Source organism: Pristiophorus japonicus, chromosome 2 (assembly GCF_044704955.1).
Source record: "Pristiophorus japonicus isolate sPriJap1 chromosome 2, sPriJap1.hap1, whole genome shotgun sequence".
Classification (NCBI taxonomy): Eukaryota; Metazoa; Chordata; class Chondrichthyes; family Pristiophoridae; genus Pristiophorus; species Pristiophorus japonicus.
The window spans coordinates 296,356,684-296,374,995 of NC_091978.1; the positions used below are offsets into that span (position 1 = coordinate 296,356,684).

The window sequence follows — 18,312 nt, forward strand, 5'->3', positions numbered from 1 at the left end:
GACAAGGTGGATGCAGAAAGGATGTTTCCAATGATAGGGGAGACTAGAACTAAGGGAAATAATCTTAGAATAAGGGGCTGCCCATTTAAAACTGAGATGAGGAGGAATTTCTTCTCTAAGAGAGTTGTAAATCTGTGGAATTCGCTGCCTCAGAGAGCTGTGGAAGCTGGGTCATTGAATAAATTTAGACAGAAATAGACAGTTTCTTAAACGATAAGGGAATAAGGGGTTATGGGGAGCGGGCAGGGAAGTGGACCTGAATCCATGATCGGATCAGCCATGATCGTATTAAATGACCGAGCAGGCTCTAGGGGCCGTATGGCCTACTCTGCTCCTATTTCTTATGGTAACATTGGCGGCCAAGGATTAAGGCCACCGGCCAAAAGAGCGCAGGCAGAACTGGCATTTTTGTACTGCCTGCTCATTATTATCAGCATGGCGGTCATTTGCTAGTGCAATGCTAATCTCAGAAGGAGGCCAAAAGTCTCCCGCTCCCAGTATAGGGGAGTGGGAAAGAAAGGAGCGACCCAAACAGTTGCCATACGTGCTCCAATAATATTAGCCGCCACCCGATGTTTATAGATTTTTGTTTGATTATGACATGAATGCAGATAAAAAGAGATTTTGTCAGAGATCATTTTCAATCGTTGCAATGGTGTTCACCCATTGATTTACTGACCGCAAACGCTGTAGGCCAGAAAGCTGCCAGAAAATGCAACCCCTCCTGTTCCCTCCGGCCCCCAGTGCCATTGGTGAGGAAAAAGGGAAGTTTTAAAGAAGAGATTTATGAAGTTCCGGCATCCACCCTCATAAGTCCTGTCAGACTGTTAACATCGCTGAAAGACGTTTTAGCGACTGCAAATCCTAACGTGAATTAGCACGGACAGTTGTGCAAGTGGAGAACTCGAAAATGGATGAACTGGCATCAACTTGGCATTGAACGGTGATTGACCTCATTAAAATGCCCTCGTCGATAGCCGTTAGCAACTGGTGAAAGAACGGCAGCTTTTGTTTTTTGGCATTTGATGGCACTAACAGGTGCCGCAAACCATCCGAATTTCTGGACCTTTAGCAATGTTAGGAGGAAGATGACTGTGAAGAATGGCATATTTCAAGCTTAGAAGGAACAAGAGAGTAAAATTCAGAGGACAATTGGTCAAAGTATTACCGATAGAGATAGAGGAAATCGGCAATAAAGAAAGGGTTAGAAATTCAGCTTGGGTGGTTTTACAAATGGTGGTATGACGGGCTGCCGCTCGATATTCAGTACCATTGACTCCACCGTCCAAGACAAATTTCTACCATGAGCGATTGAAGCTGAGTAATACATAGAAGGCCTCAGCCTGCAACATACACCGATGGATCCTGGAACTAAGACACAACACACCTGTGTAACCTAGTACAGCTGACTGTCAACTATAAAAGCAGAACACATAGCAGATCCATTCGCATCCAAAATAGAAAAATTAGATTACCATTTGGGGCATAGACCTGTCATCAGAACCAGTTTTCAAGTGCATAAATAGGTGACGAGAATCAAGAATTTATTGTAAACAATGTTGTTACACACTGGTACCAATTTCTTCTCTCCACTATTTTAAACAGATTATTGCCTCATTTAATACAGCAGAAAATGGGATTTGACACAAATGCATTAAATGTACAATAGTATTTTCCAGGCTAAGACCAGCCCCAGTGGACCAGCCATATTGAGAATTGTACTGAGACTCATGGCTTAGGACAAAAATTATGATGCTGATGAACAACTCCTGATCAATCGAAGCCACAGTTTGATCATAAATGTAAATTAGTCTCAATCCTAATCAAACAGCCAATTTTACCTCAATCCAGCTATATCTCTCCATTGAATTTCTTTATTTCCACTGGGCTCCCCTTCACAATGTTCTGCTTGATTTAGAGTTTAGCTTTGTGCAGACCCTTATTCTTTTTATGGAAGGCAGTAGCTAGTAATGTATTGGAGATCTCCAAATGAAATAATGAAAGGACGTTTGGAAATGTATCTGGGGAAATACTGGAGCTCAAAGAGGCTGTGCCGCACAATAATGATTCGCCACATGGCAAAGTACCAACAGCGGGAAAAAAACTGATGGCAATTGGCAAATAGACACCGATGCTGGAATTTTCCACCTCTGCACTCCCCAGCTCATGGTTTTCCTGTCCATTAAAATGAATGCAGCCTGCTGAGCACACAAGTGGTAAACCCCAGTCTGAAATGCCATTTGGAAAATAAAAAGTTAGAATTCTGCCTCCTTTGAAATGTAACCGCAGAGATTACAAAAGCAGTTTATTAGTAGGTTATAAAACTCAGGGGTTTTAATCAGGCATGTAATACTGTAGTCACAATTAGTGAAATCAAAACATCTAACTGTTTGCAGCTGAGCTTTCCCTCTGACATTGGCTCCTTTTACTTCAAGGTGTAGACTTTGCCAAGATCTTTGAATGTCTGTTGCTGCAAATCCATGTGTAATGTGATAGCCTTGCAGTTAGAATAATCTTTTCTGTACCACATGCTAACTGACCTTTTAATTTTCAGGCATGCTTCCTGTCATCTCATCTAGGCCACTGTCCAACTTCGAGTTAACACTCAGCCCGGATGGCACCCGGGTTGGTAACCACAAATGTTCCAACCTTTTGGATCATAATGAAGTCTCCACTCGTTATGGCTTCATTAATGATGCAACAAAGAACCCTGAGGTGATTGGAGAAACATCTCCATATCAATATAGCTCTGCTCTGCGTTCTGACAGTACTCTTCGATTCTACCGTAACCTCAACCTTGAAGCATGTCTCTGGGAGTTCACAAGCTACTACGACATGTCTGAACTTCTGACTGACTGTGGAGGCACCATTGGAACTGATGGACAGGTAAGATGGATTGTCTTTTATGTTATTTGTTCAAACCCCTATAAAAATAGGTAGTTATTCTTACCTAGCCTTACTTTTTCCTGAATCTTTCCTCTCACTTATTGGTACTCTTGGACTCTTGCTTCATATATTCTGCAGGTGGCGTCAAAACTCTGGGATTGACCTACAAATGGCATGACCATGCAGCTTGTTGGAGAGTGGTGACATTTTTCCCCATTCCAGCTTTATCACTGTGGAGAGATGCTGAGCAGAGGCTAGGAAGGGGAAACCAGAGAGGGAAAAGTTATCTCTCTTCCTTTTATGCAGCTCCTAGTGGTCAGCTCAAAGCAATATTGGTAAAGGGCTGGGAGCAATCACATGCCTGCCCTCTTGGGTGATGGCCCAGGAGGAGAAGTAAAAGAGGGAAGAAAATAACTTGAAAATTAGGGATATGCGCGTATACATCAAAAAGACAATGGGGGCGATTTTACCTGTATCTTAATGGTACAAATGGAGCAGTAGTGGAGTTAAAATGGAGGTGGTCGACTCGCCGTCCAGTTGTCACTCTGCCACCATTTTGTCTGTGGTGTTCGACTGGGCGGCCTGTTTTAATTAGTCAGAAAGCTCATTTATCTATGCAACTTGGGGTTCTATGATGTACAGGGGATATCAATACCATTTTAACTGCCTGTTTGGTGGGGCATGAGCCATGGTGCTCCGCTCAGTAAAACATGGCAGCATAGTAGAAGTGGCCTGAAAAGGTAAGTGTTAATGTCATTTTTGTGGAATCTAGAGGAGCATTTCTATCTTGATAAAGCTTTTACTAAGTCAGATTGCCTGGTGCATTATCTGTGACATGTGATAGATACCAGTCATAAGTGAAGCACTTGCTAACATTAGTTTTGTCAATTCTGATCCTAAATTTGAAAACATCAATTGGATCACCTCAATGACTACCATTTTCCAAAGCAAATAGGGCTGATTTTCAGCAATGCATACGCCCATCCAAGTGTCGCCCAAAGTGCCGCCGATGGCCGCCGAGGTACCGGATGGTACTTTGGGCGGGATATTCTTGAAGAAGGTCCCTCGAAGGTCGGCGGGTGGCAAATGGAAGACGTATGGCGGCAGTGGGCGGGAGGTCGCATTCTCGGTGGCAAACGCGCTTGTCGCCCAAGTGCCGTCGAGGATGGAGTCGGGCCCACGGAGGATCGAAGAGCTGAAAAAAAAACAACAGCAAAAATAAAAAAAGTATCCGAAGATCTTCAGGGGACCACATCCAGGTAAGTCGCTGTTGAAAAAAAAAATGAAAATGTTCACTTACCTTTTTTTCAGGTTTTTCATACTCACTGTCGGGGATAGACCAGCCTGCAGCCAGCCTTCCACCCCCCGTTCTGCCGCCGACTCCCACCCACAGGAATCTGGGAGCTCAGTAGGAGGGACACTTGGCTATCCGCTGACGTCAGCGGGCGATTCCCAGTGGCTCTCGCCTCCCGCCCGCTCCAGGCCACACCGAAAGTGGCACTGGGCGGATCTGCAGGAGGAATGTTGGCGGCAGTCGGCGGCAGCGGGCGGTGAGGTGCTGAAAATCGGCCCTAATACGTTCAACTTGCTTAACCATTTTTCCTAATGTAAATACGCTGACAGTATTATAGCTGTAAAGAAAATGAGCAAAAAATTTGGGTGTTCTACACCACCCGTTATTTGCAAGATTTTGCTAAAAGAACAACGAGCATCACTCTTTTGCCAGTTGGTGACAGGTCCCGCCGCATCAGCCATTTTTTGAGTACCGACAGCGCTGCTAGTAAAAGCGATGGCTGTGGCAATTGAATGAGGGAGAGGTGACGTAAGTTGGCATACAACGCTGACTTCACGCCACCACAGGAAACTTGGACCTTAGTGCTGAGTTCAGCGCTGGGTTTTAAGCTCGCCATGAAAACCCAGCATTCAGCAGACTAATAGAGGCACTGTCAGCACCTCTTAAAGGGACACACACGTCTATTAGGGAAGTTTGCATTGAAGCGTTTTGACTGGATTTTTAAAATTTTATTAAAATAGTGAAGTAGTGGCTTACTGCAATAGATAATAAAATATTTTTAAGTGTGCAGGGAGTGCTGCTGGATGCTTACAAGGCCTCGGAGGGTAAAGGAAGACCTCTGAGAAGGTTTTTGCCTCTCCCAGGAGATCACATGGCTCCGGTTGGGGTGGAGTGTAGAATGTTTTGGTGCAAGTGGTGTCGCAGTTGTGTGGGGCGGACTGGTTGGGCTGGATAGTCTTCACATTTCCGCTATTGTTCATTGTTCATTGGTTTATATGTAACCTTCAGGGCTGCTGAACGAGGGCCGTGTGGCTCTTTATCGGCCGGCGCGGACATGTTGGGCTGAAATGGCCTCCTTCTGCACTGTAGATTTCTATGTTTCTACCTTTCTGTGTTTATAAGACAGAAAAGGCTGCAAATACTCAGCAGGTCAGGCAACATCCGTGGAGAGAGAAACACAGTTCACATCTCAGGTTGAGATGCTGCCTGATCTGCTGAGTATTTCTAGCATTTTCTGCTTTTATTCCAGATTTACAGTATCTATTCGCAGAGGGAAGACACAGAAGAGGAAGAAACATAAGAGGAGGAAGCAGAAGGAATGATGCAACCCAGACAGCCCCCAGATATCCGGGATGGAATGATCCACCTGCGTTCCCAATGACCATAACCTCAATTTCCCTTTCAACATTTGTCCTACACCTTACCTTCCTTCTGTTACTGACCATCACAGCATCCTCTTGGCCACAATGCTGAAATAAAAGCCACCACAATGTTTCCAATCCAACTTTATACATCTATCTATCCAATATGACCAAGAAATCAATTCAGCATCCATATACATTCCCTTAGTGACTGTCTTGTATGAGCATTTCCCTATCCTACTGATGTCACGCAGTACTATCCCAGTGGCTGCAGCATTGCTGTTAACTTTCAGTGGGGGAAAATGCAAATGGCCTTGCTGGTCGACCTTGAGGAGCTGGTGGCTGGGAAAGCAAGTGACGATGTTCCTGCGTCTTCTTCTTCATTCTCCTCTCCCTTTTCTCCCTCTTCTTGGTCACCCACTGGTTGGGCAGGTTGCATTTCTTGGTTGTGTGAAATGAGAAAGGCATAAGGATGGTGTTGTGGTGAAGGGAGGGCGGAAAAGCAAGAGGAGGAGGAAAACGCATGAGGATACCAGCATCTTGTATCCTTTTAGTTCTGCCACTGGCCAAGGGCTCAGCCATGCTCCTGCCAAGAATGGCCAGCACCGTCTCCTCCAAGAGGGTGAGGTGAAGCTAGGAATGGGAGGTGTGCCTCGTGATTGGTACAGACTGTTGGTAGGTGAGTGATTGTGGAAGGGTGGGGTGATGGGAGACGTGCATTGAGAAGTGTGTGAGGCTAGTGATGCAGTTGGTAGGAGACGGCTTTTGAAAATACATTCACTGACTTTGACCACTGGTCTGAGGTCCTGAAGGTTCTTTGGGTAGTGGAGCCAACTGTTGGGGGCGACACTACTGGCAGTAACAGCCTCCGTGGTCGCACATCATTCTTTCTGGAGGGCCTCCTGGCCGCTGTGGGTATAAGACCTCTCTTACAGTGTTGACCCCCTGCATGAAGCTGGAGTACTGCCTGCGAGATTGGGCCGATACTCTCTGGAGTTTAGAAGAATGAGAGGTGATCTCATTGAAACATATAAGATTCTGAGGGGATTGACAGGGTAGATGCTGAGAGATGTTTCCCTGGGCTGCAGTGTCTCGAACTTGGGGGCATAACCTATCATTGGATAAGAGGTCAGCCATTTAAGAGATGAGGAGGGTTGTGAATCTTTGGAATGTTCTACCTCAAAGGGCTGCGGATGCTGAGATGTTGAGTATATTCAAGGTTGAGATAGATAGATTTTTGGACTCTAGGGGAATCAAGGGATATGGAGATCAGGTGAGAAAGTGGAGTTGAGGTCGAAGATCAGCCATGATTTAATTGAATGGTGGAGTTGGTTCGAAGGGCTATATGGCTTATTCCTGCTCCTAATTTTTATGTTCTTAGACCCAAGGTGCCTCTTCCCTGGCTTGCTGAGCCATTTGTGTTAGTGCTGAAGCACTTTTCAAATTTTTTGAGATGCGGAAGGGAATTCAGCTTTAAGGGCTGAAGACTCCCATTTGGGAATTTTTTTTCAAATGTTAATTTTTTTTTAAAGCCAGTAGAGCTGTAAGGGCTGAAAACTACATTTTATTTACTTCATTTTTATATTTATCAGTTTGGAAAGCATTGCCATTTTAAGCAAACGACAATACATTGCCATTTTAATATCCTACAATGCCTAGCAAAATCATAGCTTCGCTTCCAGAGGCTGTTGGAAGATGCAATGCTGCTTCTGGGCGCCACATTCAGCACTGATGCCCGGACTAACACCACCAGCAGGGTGTTACACTATGAGATTAGCGCAGGGCTATTAAACAGTAGTCCCTGAAGCAAATTTTTCACTCCTACCGGCGCCACCATTTTTGGCGGCCATTAACCCATGGCCACAGTGGCACTGGCAGCTTTCGTGTCATATTCAAATTTTTAGGCCAGTGGATTTGTACTCAACATTGCCTAAGAGACACTATTGATTTTTTTTCCTTGCATGCAAACTTGCGAGTGCTTTCTCTACATCGTATTTGTCTCGGGCATTAAAGTCTGCAAAGATAGCTGGGGCTATAACAATAAATCCTGCAATGCTATCCTGCACAGAGCTTCTCTCAACGACAGCATAGATCAGAGAATCAAAGAATCATACAGCACAGAAGGGGGTCATTTGGCCCATCATGCCCGTGCCGGCTCTTTGAAAGAGCTATCCATTGAGTCCCACTCCCCTGCTCTTTCCCCATAGCCTGGACAATGTTTCCTTTTCAGGCACAGAGATCATGCAAACAATTCATGGAGCTTCCAGTTTAAAATTGACCACCGAAAAATAGTGAGCACTGGAAATCAGACACCCTCACTTCCACACCAGAATTTTTCTAAGCAAAACAGGCTCTAATTGAGCAGTGGTCGATGGACTGTAGCACATAACTTATTTGTTCCACTTTGAGGCCACTGCTTTGAGGCGCATTGTTAGCGTTCCCAGAATTGCAGATGACCAGTGAATAATGGAAGACTTAGAACTCAAGGCAGTTAGGAACATTTACTTTCTCTCCAGTTGCAGAGTCTGTGGGAGGCAGAATAGAAGCTGAAGTGGAAAATTGCTTTCCAACCAGAAAAAAAAAGGTTTGCTTTTATATAGTGCCTTTCATGACTACTGGATGTCTCAATGTGCTTTATAGCCAATGAAGTACTTTTGGAGTGTAGTCACTGTTATAATGGGGGACCTTTTGCGTCCTTTTGTTGCGAGTTCCAGTGTAACTAACGGCTCCCTATTCACTGTCACTGTATCGCGGTCCAGGGTAACTAACGGCTTCCGATTCACTGTCATCATATTTAGGTCCAGTGTAACTAACGGCTCCCTATTCACTGTCACTGTATCGTGGTCCAGTGTAACTAACAGCTCCCTATTCACTGTCACCGTATTGCGGTCCAGTGTAACTAACGGCTTCCTGTTCACTGTCACCATTTTTAGGTCCAGTGTGACGAACGGCTCTTTATTCACTGTCACCGTATCGCGGTCCAGTGTAACGAATGGCTTCCTATTCACCGTGACTGTATCGCGGTCCAGTGTGACTAACGGCTCCCTACTCACTGTCACCGTATTGCTGTCCAGTGTTACTAACGGCTCCCTATTCACTGTCACCATATTTAGGTCCAGTGTAACTAATGGCTCCCTATTCACTGTCACCATATTTAGGTTCAGTGTGACTAAAGGTTCCCTATTCACTGTCACCATATTTAGGTCCAGTGTAAGAAACATAGAAAATAGGTGCAGGAGTAGGCCATTCGGCCCTTCAAGCCTGCACTGCCATTCAGTACGATCATGGCTGATCATTCCTTCAGTACCCATTTCCTGCTTTCTCTCCATACCCCTTGATCCCCTTAACCGTAAGGGCCATATCTAACTCCCTCTTGAATATATCCAATGAAGTGGCATTAACAACTATCTGCGGCAGGGAATTCCACAGGTCAACAACTCTCTGAGTGAAGAAATTTCTCCTCATCTCAGTCCTAAATGGCCTACCCCTTATCCTAAGACTATGTGCCCTGGTTCTGGACTTCCCCAACATCGAGAACATTCTTCCCGCATCTAACCTGTCTAGTCCCATCAGAATCTTATATGTTTCTATGAGATCCCCTCTCATCCTTCTAAAAGCCAGTGAATAAAGTCCCAGTTGATCCAGTCTCTCCTTGTATGACAGCCCAGCCATCCCTAGAATCAGTCTGGTGAACATTCACTGCACTCCCTCAATAGCAAGAACGTCCTTCCTCAGACTAGGAGATCAAAACTGAACACAATATTCCAGGTGAGGCCTCACCAAGGCCCTGTACAACTGCAGTAAGATCTCACTGCTCCTATATTCAAATCCCCTAGCGATGAAGGCCAACAGACCACTTGCCTTCTTTACCGCCTGCTGTACCTGCGTGCCCACTTTCAGTGACTGATGAACCATGACGCCCAGGTCTTGTTGCACCGCCCCTTTTTCTAGTCTGCCGCCATTAAGATAATATTCTGCCTTCGTGTTTTTGCCCCCAAAATGGATAACCTCACATTTATCCACATTATACTGCATCTGCCATGCATTTGCCCACTCACCTAACCTGTCCAAGTCACCCTGCAGCCTCTTAGCATCCTCCTCACAGCTCACACCGCCACCTAGTTTAGTATCATCCGCAAACATGGAGATATTACACTCTATACCTTCATCCAAATCGTTAATGTGCATTGTAAAGAACTGGGCTCCCAGCACTGAGCCCTGCGGCACCCCACTAATAACTGCCTGCCATTCTGAAAATGACCCGTTTATCCTGACTCTCTGCTTCCTGTCTGCCAACCAGTTCTCTATCCTCGTCAGTACATTACCCCCAATACCATGCGCTTTGATTTTGTACACCAGTCTCTTGTGCGGGATCTTGTCAAAAGCCTTTTGAAAGTCCAAATACACCACATCAACTGGTTCTCCCTTGTCCACTCTACTATTGACATCCTCAAAAAATTCCAGAAGATTCGTCAAGCATGATTTCCCTTTCATAAACCCATGCTGACTCGGTCCGATCCTGTCACTGCTTTCCAAATGGGCTGCTATTTCATCCTTAAAGATTGATTCCAACATTTTCCCCACTACTGATGTCAGGCGAACCGGTCTATAATTACCCGCTTTCTCTCTCCCTTTTTTAAAAAGTGGCGTTACATTAGCTACCCTCCAGTCCATAGGAACTGATCCAGAGTTGATAGATTGTTGGAAAATGATCACCAATGCATCCACTATTTCTAGGGCCACTTCCTTAAGTACTCTGGGATGCAGACTATCAGGCCCCAGGGATTTATCAGCCTTCAATCCCATCAATTTCCCGAACACAATTTCCCGCCTAATAAGGATATCCTTCAGTTTCTCCTTCTCACTAGACCCACTGTCCCCTAATACATTCGGAAGGTTATTTGTGTCTTCCTTTGTGAAGACAGAACCAAAGTATTGGTCCAATTGGTCTGCCATTTCTTTGTTCCCCATTATAAATTCACCTGAATCCGACTGCAAGGGACCTACATTTGTCTTTACTAATCTTTTTCTCTTCACGTATTTATAGAAGCTTTTGCAGTCAGTTTTGATGTTCCCTGCAAGCTTCCTCTCGTACTCTATTTTCCCCTTCTTAATTAAACCCTTAGTCCTCCTCTGTTGAATTCTAAATTTTTCCCAGTCCTCAGGTTTGTTGCTTTTTCTAGCCAATTTACATGCCTCTTCCTTGGTTTTAACACTATCCTTAATTTCCCTTGTTAGCCATGGGTGAGCCACCTTCCCAGTTTTATTTTTACTCCAGACAAGGATGTACAATTGCTGAAGTTCATCCATGTGATCTTTAAATGTTAACCATTGCTTATCCACCGTCAACCCTTTAAGTATCCTCTGGCGGTCTATTCTAGCCAATTCACACCTCATACCGTCGAAGTTACCTTTCCTTAAGTTCAGGACCCTAGTTTCCGAATTAACTTTGTCACTCTCCATCTTAATAAGAAATTCCACCATATTATGGTCACTTTTCCCAAAGGGCCTCGCACAACAAGATTGCTAATTAATCCCTTCTCATTACACATCACCCAGTCTAGGATGGCAGCTCCCTGGTTGGTTCCTCACATATTGGTCTAGAAAACCATCCCTAATACACTCCAGGAAATCCTTCTCCACCGCATTGAGACCAGTTAGGTTAGCCCAATCTATATGTAGATTAAAGTCGCCCATGATTACTGCTGTACCTTTATTGCACACATCCCTTATTTCTTGTTTGATGCTGCCCCCAACCTCACTGCTACTATTTGGTGGTCTATGCAAAATTCCCACTAGCATTTTCTGCCCTTTGGAATTCCGCAGCTCCACCCATACCGATTCCACATCATCCAGGCTAATGTCCTTCCTTACAATTGCATTGATTTCCTCTTTAACCAGCAACGCCACCCCGCCTCCTTATCCTTTCTGTCTATGCTTCCTAAATGCTGAATACCCTTGGATGTTGAGTTCCCAGCCTTGGTAACCCTGGAGCCATGCCTCCGTGATGCCAATCACATCGTATCCGTTAACTGCTATCTGCGCTGTTAATTCCTCCACCTTATTCCAAATACTCCTCGCATTGAGGCACAGAGCCTTCAGGCTTGTCTTTTTCACACACTTTGCCCCTTTTGAATCTTGCTGTAATGTGGCCTTTTTTACTTTTTGCCTTGGGTTTCTCTGACCTCCACTTTTACTATTCTCCTTTCTATCTTTTGCTTCTGCCCCCCTTCTATTTCCATCTGTCTCCCAGCATAGGTTCCCATCCCCCTGCCATATTAGTTTAACTCCTCCCCAACAGCACTAGCAAACACTCCCCCTCGGACATTGGTTCCAATCCTGCCCAGGTGCAGACCGTCCAGTTTGTACTGGTCCCACCTCCCCCAGGAATTTTAATCCCTCCCTTCTGCACCATTTCGCAAGCCACGTATTCATCCGAGTTATCCTGCGATTCCTACTCTGACTAGCACGTGGCACTGGTAGCAATCCTGAGATTACTACTTTTGAGGTCCTACTTTTTAATTTAACTCCTAGCTCTCTAAATTCGTCTCATAAGACCTCATCCCGTTTTTTACCGATATCATTCGTACCTATATGCATCACGACAACTGGCTGTTCACATTCCCTTTTCAGAATGTCCTGCACCCTCTCCAAGACATCTTTGACCCTTGCACCAGGGAGGCAACATACCATCCTGGAGTCTCGGTTGCGGCCGCAGAAACGCCTATCTATCCCCCTTACAATTAAATTCCTGATCACTATCACTCTCCCACTCTTTTTCCTGGCCTCCTGTGCCGCAGAGCCAGCCACGGTGCCATGAACTTGGCTGCTGCTGCTCTCCCCTGATGAGTCATCCCCCTCAACAGTACCCAGAGAGGTGTATCTGTTTTGCAGGGGGCTGACCGCAGGGAACCCCTGCACGACCTTCCCTGCACTGCTCTTCCTAATGGTCTTCCATTCCCTATCTGGCTGTACTTGTGGTAACACCAACTCACTAAATGTGCTATTCACGTCATTCTCAGCATCATGCAAGCTCCAGAGTGAACCCACCCGCATCTCCAGCTCCGCAACGCTGTCTGTCAGGAGCTGGAGGCGATTCACTTCCTGCACATGTAGTCGTCAGGGACACCAGAAGTGTTCCTGACTTCCCACACAGAACAGGAGGAGCATAACACGTGTCCAAGCTCTCCTGCCATGACTTAACCCTTAGATATAATTAAATTGGCAACAACAGTGCGAAAAGTTAATTACTGATATATACAAGGACGGGACCGTGGAGAGCACCAGTTCCAACTGTCGCAGGAGAGAGAGGAGAGCACCAGTTCCAACTGACACAGGAGAGAGAGTGGAGAGCACCAGTTCCAACTCTGACCGAATCGCGGTTCAGTGTAACTAACGGCTCCCTATTCACTGTCACGACATTAGGTCCAGTGTAAGTAACAGCTTCCTATTCACTGTCACCATTTTGAGGTCCAGTGTAACTAACGGCTCCCTATTCACTGTCACCGTATCGCGGTCCAGTGTAACTAACGGCTTCCTATTGACTGTCACCATATTTAGGTCCAGTGTCATGAACGGCTCCCTATTCACTATCACCATGTTGAGGTCCAGTGTAACGAACTGCTCCCTATTCACTGTCACCGTATTGCGGTCCAATGTAACTAACGGCTCCATACTCGCTGTCACCATATTAAGGTCCAGTGTAACTAACGACTCCCTAGCCACTGTCACCATGTTTAGGTCCAGTGTAACTAACGGCTCCCTATTAACTGTCACCATATTTAGGTCCAGTGTGACGAACGGCTCCCTATTCACTGTTACCGTATCACGGTCCAGTGTAACTAACGGCTCCCTATTCACTGTCACCGTATCGCGGTCCAGCGTAACTAACGGCTCCCTATTCACTGTCACCGTATCGCGGTCCAGTGTAACTAACGGCTTCCTTTTGACTGTCACCATATTTAGGTCCAGTGTCATGAACGGCTCCCTATTCACTGTCACAATATTTAGCTTCAGTGTAACTAACGGCTCCCTATTCACTGTCGCCGTATTGTGGTCCAGTGTAACTAACAGCTCCATACTCACTGTCACCATATTAAGGTCCGGTGTGACTAACGGCTTCCTATTCACTGTCACCGTATCACGGTCCAGTGTAACTAACGGCTCCGGATTCACTGTCGCCGTATCGCGGTCCAGTGTAACTAACAGCTCCCTTTTCACTGTCACCATATTTAGATCCAGTGTAACTAACGGCTCCCTCTTCACTGCCAATATATTTAGGTCCTGTGTAATTAACGGCTTTCTATTCACTGTCACCATATTTAGGTCCTGTGTAATTAACGGCTGCCTATTCACTGTCACCATAATTAGGTCCAGTGTAACTGACGGCTCCCTATTCACTGTCACCGATATGCGGTCGAGTGTGACGAACGGTTCCCTCTTCACTGACACCATATTTAGGTCCATTGTAACTAACTTCTCCCTGTTCACTGTCATCGTATCGCGATCCAGTGTAACTAACGGTTCCCTATTCACTGTCACCATACTTGGTCCAGTGTAACGAATGGTTCCCTATTATCTGTCACCGTATTTAGGTTCAGTGTAACTAACGGCTCCCTATTCACTGTCACTATATTTAGGTCCAGTGTGACTAACGTTTACCTATTCACTGTCACCGTATTGCTGTCCAGTGTAACTAACGGCTCCCTAGTCACGGTCACCACATCGTGGTCTGGCGTGACTAACGACTCCCTATTCACTGTAACTATATTTAAGTTCAGTGTAAATAACGGCTGCCTGTTCACTGTCACCATATTTCGTTCCAGTGTTACTGAAGGCTCCCTTTTCCCAGTCACCATATTTAGCTGCAGTTTAACTAACGATTCACTATTCACTGTCACCATATTTAGGTCCAGTGTAACTAACGGCTTCCTATTCACTGTCACCATATTTAGGTCCAGTGTAACTAACGGTTCCCTATTCACTGTCACCATGTTTAAGTCCAGTGTAACTAACGGCTTCTTATTCACTGTCACCATATCGCGGTCCAGTGTAACTAACGGCTCCCTATTCACAGTCACCGTATCGCTGTCCAGTGTACCTAACCGCTCCCTATTTACTGTCACCATATTTAGGTCCAGTGCAATTCATGGCTCCCTATTCACTGTCACCGTATCGCTGTCCAACGTGACTAACTGCTCCCTTTTCACTGTCATCGTATCTCGGTCCAGTGTAACTAATGGTTCCCTATTCACTGTCACCGTATTTCGGTACAGTGTAACTAACGGCTCCCTTTTCACTGTCACCGTATCGCGGTCCAGTGTAACTAACGGTTTCCTATTCACTGTCACCATATTTGGGTCCAGTGTAACTAACGGTTCCCTATTCACTGTCAACGTATCGAGATCCAGTGTGATTATCGCCTCCCTATTCACTGTCACCGTATCGCTGTCCATTGTAACTAGCCGCTCCCTAGTCACTGTCACCATATTTAGGTCCAGTGTAATTCATGGCTTCCTATTCACTGTCACCGCATCGCTGTTCAGTGTGACTAACGGCTCCCTATTCACTGTCACCGTATTTCGGTACAGTGTAACTAACGGCTCCCTATTCACTGTCACCCTATCGCAGTCCATTGTAACAAACGGCTCCCTGTTCACTGTCACGATATTTCGGCCCAGTGAACCTAACGGTTCCCTATTCACTGTCTGCATATTTAGGTCCAGTGAACCTAACGGTTCTCTATTCACTGTCACCATATTTAGATCCAGTGTAACTAACGGCTCCCTATTCACTGTCACCCTATCGCTGTCCAGTGTAACTAACGGCTCCCTATTCACTGTCTCTATATTTAGTTGCAGTGTAACGAATGCCTGACTATTCACTGTCACCCTATCGCGGTCCAGTGTAACTAACGGTTCCCTTTTCACTGTCACCATATTTCGGTCCAGTGTAATAACGGCTCCCTTTTCACTGTCACCAGATTTAGTTCCATTGTAACTAACGGCTCCCTATTCACTGTCACCATATTTAGATCCAGTGTAACTAACGGCTCCCTATTCACTGTCACCCTATCGCTGTCCAGTGTAACTAACGGCTCCCTATTCACTGTCTCTATATTTAGTTCCAGTGTAACGAATGCCTCCCTATTCACTGTCACCGTATCGCAGTCCATTGTAACAAACGGCTCCCTATTCACTGTCACCCTATCGCTGTCCAGTGTAACTAACGGCTCCCTATTCACTGTCTCTATATTTAGGTCCAGTGAACCTAACGGTTCTCTATTCACTGTCACCATATTTAGATCCAGTGTAACTAACGGCTCCCTATTCACTGTCACCCTATCGCTGTCCAGTGTAACTAACGGCTCCCTATTCACTGTCTCTATATTTAGTTGCAGTGTAACGAATGCCTCCCTATTCACTGTCACCCTATCGTGGTCCAGTGTAACTAACGGTTCCCTTTTCACTGTCACCATATTTCGGTCCAGTGTAATAACGGCTCCCTTTTCACTGTCACCAGATTTAGTTCCATTGTAACTAACGGCTCCCTATTCACTGTCACCATATTTAGATCCAGTGTAACTAACGGCTCCCTATTCACTGTCACCGTATCGCAGTCCATTGTAACAAACGGCTCCCTATTCACTGTCACGATATTTCGGCCCAGTGAACCTAACGGTTCCCTATTCACTGTCTGCATATTTAGGTCCAGTGAACCTAACGGTTCTCTATTCATTGTCACCATATTTAGATCCAGTGTAACTAACGGCTCCCTCTTCACTGTCACCCTATCGCTGTCCAGTGTAACTAACGGCTCCCTATTCACTGTCTCTATATTTAGTTGCAGTGTAACGAATGCCTCCCTATTCACTGTCACCGTATCGCGGTCCACTGTAACTAATGGCTCCCTATTCACTGTCAACGTATCGCTGTCCAGTGTGACTAACGGTTCCCTTTTCACTGTCACCATATTTAGGTCCAGTGTAACTAACGGTTCCCTTTTCACTGTCACCATATTTAATTCCATTTTAAGTAACGGCTCCCTATTCACTGTCGCCATAATTAGGTCCAGTGTAACTAACGGCTCCCTATTCACTGTCATCGTATTTAGGTGCAGTGTAACTAACGGTTCCCTATTCACTGTCACCGTATCGCGGTCCAGTGTAACTAACGGCTCCCTTTTCACTGTCATCGTATCGCGGTCCAGTGTAACTGATGGTTACCTATTCACTGTCACCGTATTTAGGTGCAGTGTAACTAACGGTTCCCTATTCACTGTCACCATATTTAGATCCAGTGTAACTAACGGCTCCCTATTCACTGTCTCCATATTTAGGTCCAGTGTAACGAATGCCTCCCTATTCACTGTCACCGTATCGCAGTCCAATGTAACAAACTGCTCCCTATTCACTTTCACCATATTTCGGCCCAGTGAAACTAACGGTTCCCGATTCACTCTCGACATTTTTAGGTCCAGTGTTACTAATGGCTCCCTATGCATTGTCACCGTATCGATGCCCAGTGTGACTAATGGCTCCCTATTCAGTGTCACCGTATCTCAGTCCAGTGTAACGAATGGTTCCCTATTCACTGTCACCGTATTTAGGTACAGTGTAACTAACGGCTGCCTATTTACTGTCACCATATTTAGTTCCAGTGTAACTAACGGGTCCCTATTCACTGTCACCACATTTAGGTCCAGTGTAACTAATGGTTCCCTATTCATTATGACCATGTTTATGTCCAGTGTGTCTAACGGTTCCCTATTCACTGTCACCATATCGAGGTTCAGTGTGACTAACGCCTCAGTATTCACTGTCAGCGTTTGGCAGTCCAGTGTAACTTACGGCTCCCTATTCACTGTCACCATATTTTGGTCCAGTGTAACTCACGGTTCCCTTTTCACTGTCAACGTATCGAGATCCAGTGTAACTAATGGCACCTTATTCACTGTCACCGTATTGCAGTCCAAAGTAACTAAAGGCTTCCTATTCACTGTCACCATATTTAGGTCCAGTGAAACTAACGGCTCCCTTGTCACTGTCACCGTATCGCGGTCCAATGTAACTAACGGCTCCCTATTCACTGTCAACGTATCGCTGTCCAGTGTGACTAACGGTTCCCTTTTCACTGTCACCATATTTAGGTCCAGTGTAACTAATGGTTCCCTATTCACTGTCACCATATTTAGTCCTGTCTATCTAACGGCTCCCTATTCACTGTCATCGTATCGCGGTCCAGTGTAACTAACGGCTCCCTATTCACTGTTTCCATATTTAGGTCCAGTGTCACTCACGGCTCGCAATTCACTGTCACCGTATCGCTGTCCAGTGTGACTAACGGCTTCCTTTTCAGTGTCACCATATCTTGGCCCAGTGTAACTAATGGTTCCCTGTTGACTGTCACCGTATTTAGGTTCAGCGTAACTAACGGCTCCCTATTCACTGTCACTACATTTAGGTCCAGTGTGACTAACGGTTACCTATTCACTGTCACCGTATCGCTGTCCAGTGTAACTAACGGCTCCCTAGTCACTGTCACCATATCGTGGTCTGGCGTGACTAACGGCTCCCTATTCCCTGTCACCATATTTAGGTGCAGTTTAACGAACGGTTCCCTATTCACTGTCACCATATTTAGGTCCAGTGTAACTAACGGGTCCCTATTCACTGTCACCATATTTAGGTCCAGTGTAACTAATGGTTCCCTATTCATTATGACCATGTTTATGTCCAGTGTGTCTAACGGTTCCCTATTCACTGTCACCATA

At 45.6% G+C, this 18,312-nt stretch overlaps 1 protein-coding gene across 5 annotated transcripts in view; it reads left to right on the forward strand.

Annotated features, from left to right (window-relative positions):
- Positions 1-18,312, forward strand: part of LOC139247335 (FRAS1-related extracellular matrix protein 2-like) — a 531,243-nt gene that overhangs the window by 359,783 nt on the left and 153,148 nt on the right. For 3 of the 5 annotated variants that reach the window (XM_070871607.1, XM_070871617.1, XM_070871627.1), the window contains exon 16: positions 2,555-2,886. In XM_070871607.1, coding sequence (XP_070727708.1) covers positions 2,555-2,886 — 332 coding nt within the window. Of the gene's footprint in view, positions 1-2,554; positions 2,887-3,024; positions 3,387-5,429; positions 5,671-18,312 lie in introns of those variants that run through there. The other 2 variants (XM_070871629.1, XM_070871630.1) reach the window with 2 other exon arrangements.